This window comes from Poecilia reticulata, linkage group LG21 (genome assembly GCF_000633615.1).
Source record: "Poecilia reticulata strain Guanapo linkage group LG21, Guppy_female_1.0+MT, whole genome shotgun sequence".
In the NCBI taxonomy this organism is placed as follows: Eukaryota; Metazoa; Chordata; class Actinopteri; order Cyprinodontiformes; family Poeciliidae; genus Poecilia; species Poecilia reticulata.
Genome location: NC_024351.1, coordinates 22036328 through 22045110, shown reverse-complemented (window position 1 = coordinate 22045110; position 8783 = coordinate 22036328). Strand labels below are relative to the sequence as shown.

At 40.2% G+C, this 8783-nt stretch overlaps 1 protein-coding gene across 3 annotated transcripts in view; it reads right to left on the bottom strand.

Moving 5' to 3' along the window:
• cnih3 (cornichon family AMPA receptor auxiliary protein 3) overlaps positions 1 to 8783 on the bottom strand; it is a 79436-nt gene that overhangs the window by 1654 nt on the left and 68999 nt on the right. Inside the window, exons 5-6 of one of the 3 annotated variants that reach the window (XR_532515.2) lie at positions 6690 to 6836; positions 5048 to 6145 (exon numbers count right to left, since the gene is read on the bottom strand). Coding sequence is in view for 2 of the 3 variants with exons in the window: in XM_008398566.2 (XP_008396788.1) it covers positions 6115 to 6145; positions 6690 to 6836 (178 nt within the window). In the remaining variant the exon portion in view is untranslated. The remainder of the gene's footprint in view (positions 1 to 5047; positions 6146 to 6689; positions 6837 to 8783) is intronic. The other 2 variants (XM_008398566.2, XM_008398569.2) reach the window with 2 other exon arrangements.

The window sequence follows — 8783 nt, the reverse complement described above, 5'->3', positions numbered from 1 at the left end:
TATATATATATATATATATATATATCCTCTTATAAACGCTGTTTACTCAGAAATAAAACCCCACAGCTGAGAAAATCTAAAAATATTCCAGTTGTTTATTGTTGTTGTTGTTGTAAATATACATATATTCCTGTATTTTGGATAAAATCACAGAACAGGCAGAGAGCAGATCAAAATATATTAATAATATTTTGGTCACAGATTAACACAATGTCTTTCAGGACAAACATGGACGGCTCGTTTTGGTTTCCTCCATAGGACTTTCATATGAACGTTTGAAATGATTGAAAACAGATTCATTTTAACAGAATTCTATTTTCCATTGTTTTCCAAGAACAGAAACTGAGGTGTTGGGCCATAAAAACTATTGTTACATTTGGACGCTATCCAACTATGAAGCACGGCGATGGCAGCATCATGTTGTGTTGGTATCTTTACTGCAGGAGGGACTGGTGCACTTTGTCCCTTTGATCCGAACCCTAATGTCCTTCCATCTATTTTCTTAACGACCAAAGTGTTGTAAAGACAACAACGTTCTTGTTTTGCAGCGTCCTGATCTCAGTCCTGTTGGAATACATTGGTCACAATTCCAGAAAACTGAAGCTTGTGAAAGAATATTCAAAACATCTGACTGGAGAATTACTGCCTGCAGGTCAATTCTAGGACAGGAAATATAAGAAAGGATATTAGATTAGAACAATTAAAAAGAAGATCCAAAAGACCAATCCGATTGTTTTAGCATTTAGCTAATCAAAATACTTTTAGTAATCCTCACTTGAAGAAATTTTTCTTCTAGCCTATGTGTGAATTTGGTTTAAACAGTGTTATACTATAAGCACATCACTTTGTTAGGTGTTGATGATTTAACTTAGAATTGATGAAAAATTATAAAAATTAAATATTATAAATAAAATAGCAGAGTTTTAGTTGGGCCATTTTAAAGATTCCCTCCAGAGGCCAGCAGCAGGGTGTGGATAGTTTCTGAGCAGTTTAAGGCGACAGGACTCTGCTCTGACGCAGCTTCTTTTGATGAATACTGCAAGCAAGGTCAAACCGCAAACACACACCTTCTGGCCTACTTATCTACACACACCCTCACACTTAGCACACATACAGAGTGTGAGAAACGTATTGTTCAGAATAGTCTCTGGATGATAACTGATAATAATTGATCATAAAATTCCTCAATAATTAGCTAATAGGGACAACTTGGTTGGAAATTTGTAAACTTCAAATGTTTGAAAAAGATTATTGAGCCGTCTTAAGGTGCAAACTGGATACGTTTCTGGAATGTTTTTAATTGCAGGAATAAATGCATATTAACAATAATCTGACTGTGAAAAGATCAGACGTCAAGAAAGCAAACTGAATAGTGCTGACAATAGAACTTATCTATGTTAGAATAATCTACCTGGTTATATATATATATATATATATATATATATATGATTTCTTTTGACCTGAATGAAATGTTCCAAGTTTACATTTTTAGGTTTTTACCATGACCTAAAAATGCAAGAACAACTATCCTTCCTGGCAGGTTTCTCAGAGTATTCTTTTTTTTAATCGGTGTAATTTCCAGAAAAATCTGGGGAAAGCTTGCAAAATAAAAAGCAACAAGCCGATGAGCTTCATGTAATGCAATGAGCATGTGCAAAAACAAGCTGTCAAACAGACATTTGCAGCAAAGTGGCAGAAAATGATTTCACCAGGCCCAGAGTCTGTAAACCACCAGTGACACCGACGACTCCGACCCAGAGAGACGGACGTTTGGCGCCCGCTGGGTGTCCCCTGGAAGACAGAGCGATGAAGGTCTGCATGAAAACAGCCACGGCTCAAATCGCACGTGGCGAATCTGACGCTCGTTCCACCGAGCAACGGCCCGACCAGGACAGAGCGGCGCCCCGCTGGCAGGAGCTAAACGCTCGCTGTGTGGCCTCTGCCAGCTGCTTACCCCGGCTGGCTGATCGACGTCCATTAACAGAAATAAATTGAACACAATTGAAGAGCGTGATTTTCCCCCAGAGATCACTGCAACCAGCAAACTTCATCCCCAGTTTTTCACCAGCTCCTTCTCTTTCGCAGCCTGATGAGACGTCAGCTGAACGTGGAGGAGAGCTCACAGTCTGGAGTCTTTTCTCATGTTTAGACCGAAACATCCGTKCTGTTTATGTTCAACTGCAGCTTGGTCCTGTTCTCACTGTGCGTGTCAAACACACACCACTCTTAAAATATTGTTTTTTAAAATAAAAAATAAGACTTTGGTTAATCACTCTGAAACTAATTCTAGCTCTACCTGGTAAACAGCGTGTCCACGTAGGAATAGTTTCCTTTTCAGTAGCTTCTTAGTGTTTGTACTTCTGCTTCATTCATTTCTTGAAAGCAAGTCTTTATATCAGTTTATTTTTAAGAACTTCTACACAGAAGAGTGTTATCAGCATGGCCTTTGTTCAGCCTAGTTATGGTGAATTCACAGATGAGAAACAGACAGATTTCTTTTGTTTCGGGCTAACTGGGGAACAATCAGGGGCTTTTTAAGCTGAAAATTATTTATTTCCAAACAAATCTTTACAAAAAGCCTCGTGTGGACTGAGAGGATAAATCCACAGCATGAGGCTTTTGAATTCTTTCTGAAAAACCTCATCTCGTTTTTTTCACTACTGCAGGATTTAGCTCTATTTTTGTAATTATTTGCGTCTAAGCACCAAGTCCAAAAAAGAAGAAAAGCTTCAACACTAAATGACATCAGACAAATCCTCCCAATTTAGCTTCCCTGCTTAAAGGTCAGGTCTGCTGATGTGTGGCATGATCTGCCTCCACGTATCGGCTTGGATCTCTTCCCCTCCACCACTGGGTGACGTGACACATTCAACTTTTCCATTCACCCAGACGTTTTCACAGAAGGCCGTTCTTATAGTTTTATACTCAGGTCCTTCCAAGCMCCTTCTGGTTAACTTAACTTGTCTGAAGTTTCTTATCTTCTCAGAGGGAACATCCCTGTTAGCTAGGCGCAGCAACCCAAGCCTATATAATCCTATATTAACAAGTACAGGTATGTAAGAAGTTCTGCTAAAACCTGTGACTCATGGGGAAACGTAGTCTTGTTCTATGCTTTGCTTCATCCATAAGGTCTGGACACTAGGCTACGGAGAAACGATCACTTGCTGTAGGTGTCGACTACAGCAACACCTACAACTATACAAACTACGTTGAAGTTTGGGCAACCCAATTACTAACGTTTATTCGCAACATCTGCCTGTTATGGTAAATGAACCCAGGTTATCATCATGTGAATATGTGACATAACCCAGAAAACTGTCCTGATAATTCATGCTGTGGCGGGATGGAAAAAAAAGAAACGGGTTAGAGGTCCAATGTTCATCCAGCAACATGCTCAGCGACAGAAAACCTGCGCTCATCTCGTTGGGAGGGGAAAGTGCTGGTTACTGAAGCATTTCTGTGACAGGAAGGACAGGAGGAGAAAAACAGGGGTACAAGTCAGACTCCATGGGGTGTTCTGCTAGTCAGGCAGGGTTTCATTGTCATCCAGTGTGAGGAGAAGGTGCTGACGTATGGCTGGGCAGGCAGGAGCAAACCAGCAGGCAGGCTACGTTTATTATCTTCATCTTAAAGTAGTAAAAATCTAAAGTCAATGTTTTGGTCCGGAAAGGACCTGCTGTGGTCTGTAACATACAAGCTCTCATGGTATGCAGGTGTGTGTGTTCAGAGTGTGTTTGTGTGCAGGAAGAAGTCACCGTGAAGGTGGGGTGGAGCTGAGGGGAGCAGGCGAGTTGGACTCTGGTTGCCACGGAGAAAGAAGGGTTGAGAAAACAGACACAAGCCCCACAGAGCAGGTTTCAGGCTGCTTCACTTCCAGTTCAATCACGTTCATCACCGTTTAAACCCGAGCGGCCATCTGAAACTGAGATTTAGGCTTTGGATGTTTAGAACGATGAACTCTGGTGAGGTTTTGTTTTTTTTGTAGTTTGGATCAGATGAGTTAAAATGCTATTTTATTCTCAAACTTTTTAAAAAATTATTCTTTAGTTTTTAGATTAGCTTTGATACATGACGTGAAAAAAGTAAATTAAATTTGAAGTTTCAGTTGACTCAGTAGTAAATTTATTTGCAGTTAGTCACTTTATCGCCACAACCTTTAGTGTAGGGCATGATGTTTTACAAATAAAGATTTAAAAAATAAGCCATGTATTTCTATTCAGTCCAGTCACCTGATGGTCCGGTAGACTCGGTTCGATTGAGGACCAAAGGTGTAACATTTTTAGCTGCTGTGATTCACTTTCATACTGTAAAACGTAAAAAAAAAAAAACCTTTGAAAAACCTGTTCACCCTCTCACCTGTGGGGGCGCTGCACCAAGAACAACTGAAGGAAATGACATGAAAACCTCAGAAGAAGACACTGAGCACGTCTTCCGCAGTGTCTTTTTCTGAGGTAAACTAAATGGAGTGGCATCATATTTTAGTGGGTGTAGGATTTTACTTTTGTCTTTGGCAAAATACCATGAGCCAGACTCGCACGTTTGTTTTAGTTTTATTTACCCAGAATGCACAGGGCACTGTTTCCTGTTTTTGGAGTAGTCTCCAGTCCCCTTGGCATTCACGCATTTGAACCGCACCAGAGTTTACTTCAACCAAACAGAGACCGAGCTTTGAAGGCAAACCAGAGTTTTTGATTTCACAAATGAATTGGACTATCTAAGCAAACAAACTAAAGCTTACTAAACAGGGCTGGTGTGAAGGCACTCAGATGTTTTTGGAGCAGTACCTGCAGTGTTCAACACAAACTTTCAGCAACAAAGTAAAAATGTGATCTTTAGATACCTAAACATGTATTTATAGAATAACAAGAGGTAGTAATGAAAAAAAAGCCTGACTCTAGAAATCTAACTATAGGTAAAAAAAAAATCACACCAGGTTTGGAGCACATTTTAAATTTTTAGAAAAGCGCAAGAAAATAAGCAAGGGCCAACTATGCTGAACCAGATGGAACTGAAAGTGAACGCACCATCGCCTCGTGCTGCAGAATACCTGACTGATGCCGCCGCCACCTTGGTTGATCTCTAAAACAGTCCGACGTGAGCAAGAGCTGGGCAGGACGATGGGGTGAGATGGAAGAAGCAAGATGATTTCAGTTCAAGCTGAGCGCTGCATTCATAGTTGATGACACCCAGTGCCACGACACAAACACCAACCACACTGTGACTTGGCTTCACGCTGACGGTGTTGCCTCAGAGTGTTCGCACATTAGCTGCAGAAATATCTAACATACTGCCGCACTCGATCATTTAGCGTCCGCTAGCAGGATGGGGTGTTATGTTGGTTTCAACAGAAGCTGCTCTATTGATCAATGTCGGCACTGGTATGGAAATGGATGTGAAACAAATGAGCTCAACACGTTAGCTTATTGAAGTCAGTTTCTCAGATTTCTGCCAGGAGGGAACACTATAGCTTTCACCTTAACCTTATTTTCATTAACTTAATGAAATTTGATTAATATCAAGACTTTAGAAGCATTGAATTACAACAAACCGTAAAGCAGACACATGTTCTGACATTAAACTACAATAAGTATTTTTTTCTCTTTTCAGTCAGCATTACCAGATGATTTCTATTTAATAAATGTCAGAATAATGAGAAGGAGAATTTTCTTCTTTTTAGCTTTTTTCAAAATTTAAAGCGTCTGTCAGTCATCAAGCTTCACAAATTGCTTTCTGGAAGTTTCCTCCACGCAGTATTGGCATACAGGCCATTTTGGTCGCACACCTCCTCTGGCATTTATTGAATATAAATCATTTTGGTAATTCGAACTAGATTTTCTGATTCTGCATGGAAATATTTGGTTTCAACTGTATACTTTTGGTTCACTTTTGCTTATTTCATCATCAAGAAGAACCACTTCAGAGCTACTATGTCAAAAATGTTATCATCCAAAGAAATTTTACATACATTTCTGAAAACCACAACCCTGACTTCAGGACAGAGTCAAAATTCCCTTCTGAATATTATTTCTCTCTAAAGCCTGAAATAAGCCCTACAGAATACAGTGTTTAAGAAAAAGTAAGGATTGTACCTTTAAGTGTTTCCACTGATAAGACCTAATAGAGGGATATTTCCAGGTTCCACACACTGCAGCACCCACATGACACGTGGGACAGGAATCCGGAGTGATTAATAACAGCATTGTTAGACATAGAGAGGAAAACTGTGCGTGTTATTATCATCACAGAACAACAGACAATTTCAGCAGAGACATTCAGAACAGTCAGCAGAACTAAGACCCTCCATACACAAAACAGAATCATTCACATTTCAAGTAAGAGTGCTGCTGCTTTAGGTGGTGCTTGTCAATGAAGTAAAGAATCAAATTCTCTTGACATCACATGCATTAGCGATAGCTGGCCTACAAGGAAACACTCCTACCCTGGCTAAACTTCCATCACACGGAGGAGGCCGCATGTGATCGCTAGAGAAATGGTTACTTTATTCAGAGATTTGCACACACTTTGCTGTCGGAGCCGAAGAATCCAAGCAAACCTCTTTGTGGAGAGGCAAACCTCTCCTCTTCAGAGACCTACGCTACTCAACGAGGTTTCCAAGCCCTCTCAGATCAGCATCAATAACGTACCTCAACATCTAAGAACCGCTCCACTGAGTGAAGGCCGGTGCTTACCAGTAGAGATAGTAGAAGAAGGACAGGACGAAGAAGGACAGCTTGCACCAGGCCTCCTTCTGGCAGAACTTGAGCGTGTCGCCGTTCATCACAGATGCCGGGTCGTAGATCAGCTCCTTAGTGTCCGTTGGGGAATGGAAGTACCTGCTGCAGAGGGCAGAACACCACACCCCGGGTAGTTGACCCGTTTCAGAACACAAGGAATGGTGGTGGTGTGGGGGGTTGGATGGGAGAGGTGACGGAAGAGAAATGGGGAGGAAGACGGTATGGGTGAATCTGGTGGGACGCCATCATGCAGAAGACCTGAGTGAAGCAATGGTTGGTGGAAAGAGAGCTTTAAAATAAAGAATCGCACGAAGAATAATCATCCAGGTTTCAGTGATAGCTAAAGTAAGGATGCACAAATAGTGCTGGGTGATCAATAACCATGTATGTTGTAATAGACATGTGATCAATATTAATAGAAAATAGAATGTTGATAAATTCACTGAATTGTGATCTGAGACAGCACGGCATTCTGGGGGATGTAGGCAAAGGAAAGACTTTTAGCTCATTGAACCTGCTACTGCCTACCTTAGCAAGGTTGGTGGACCCAACCTTGCTAAGGTTGGTGCCTTAGCAAGGTACCAACCTTAGCCAACTCAGGTACCAACTCAGAGTTATTTCATTTGAGAGAACTGATTAAAATGAATAGTGTTACATTAGAATGCATCATTCTGTCGATGCAGAAAAACCTCATGTTTTTGGTGGTAAAGCCCTTCCAATAAGCTCACTCACTCTTTGGTTAGTTAGCAGCAACAGTAACACTTTATTTGAAAGGGGGTGAATAAGACTGACATGACACTGTCATAAACATGACATAACTCCTGTCATGAACATGAATAAGCCTTCATGAATATTTATGACTGTTGTCATAAAGTGTCATTCGGTAAATTATGACACTTTTAATACAAAGTTGACATTCAAAATGTCTATGTTATGACCACTTGACATTAACCAAGAAATCTTTACTGATATAAATTTGTTCTAAAAGTATTACTGATTACGCTTTAAAAATTAGGTAACTTTATGTTATTAAAGGTAAAGTTTAAACAGTAATGAGTTCTTATTCACCCCCCTTCAAATAAAGTGTTACCACAGCAACATGTTGACTAAGGCTACATTCACACTGCAGGCCTTAATGCTCAGTTCTAATTTTTGTGACATCAGAATTTTTTCAGAATTCCTAATATATGCGACTTCATTTGATCTCCTGTGTGAACTGCAAACAAGGATGTTACTGCGCAGTAGAGGGCGCAGTAACGTCCCAGGTGGTCTAGCTCAGTGTTTGTGAAGTAAACATGGATGCATCGGTGCAGTGGATCTTGTCCTAAGTTTTACCTTGTGATAAAAATGGGGTGTTTCAATTTTCCTCTGAAATATTGCCACAATCTAGGTTTGTGTCTCTCTTTAGTGCAGTATTGTGTATTATTTCTTGCACTACCTAAATGTCACAAGGTAGTGACATATAATAGTTATCATCCAAATTCTCAGTAAACCATGCAGCTTGTCGCTGCTTTCTGATGTGACAGCCTCCATTTTATCTTCTTAAATGAAATGAGATCCGTTTCTCGTATAACGTTTAAGACTAATCTCTAACTGAACTGATTGAGTACAACAAAGACAAGAGTTAGAAAAAAAGGCCAATTCGTTAAATGGAATTTTAAGTTTCCAACAAGGTAAACACATTTTGAAACATCATATGAGAAAATATTTTGTCTTTTGTGATGTTTGAAAGTGTTCAGAGCTTTCTGAATCTAGCTGACTTTCAAAAAAGAATTGTATCTGCGTCTACAGTACAGAGCCTCCCAATCTGTTTCTTAATAAAAATCCCTGTTTGTAAAAACTAAACGCTCTGTATCCTAGTGGGATAGAATACGAGTGCAGAATGCCACCAAAACACAAAACCTGGAGGGCAATATTGGCACAGCGCATGTTCATCAGAGCTTTTACATTCCAATGAGACCGACTGCAGCCGGGCTGTTTAAATTGTAGCAGAAAATGTGCCATGTGGGAAATTAGAGAAGAAGAGGGAATTGCTACTGTTGCATGTTG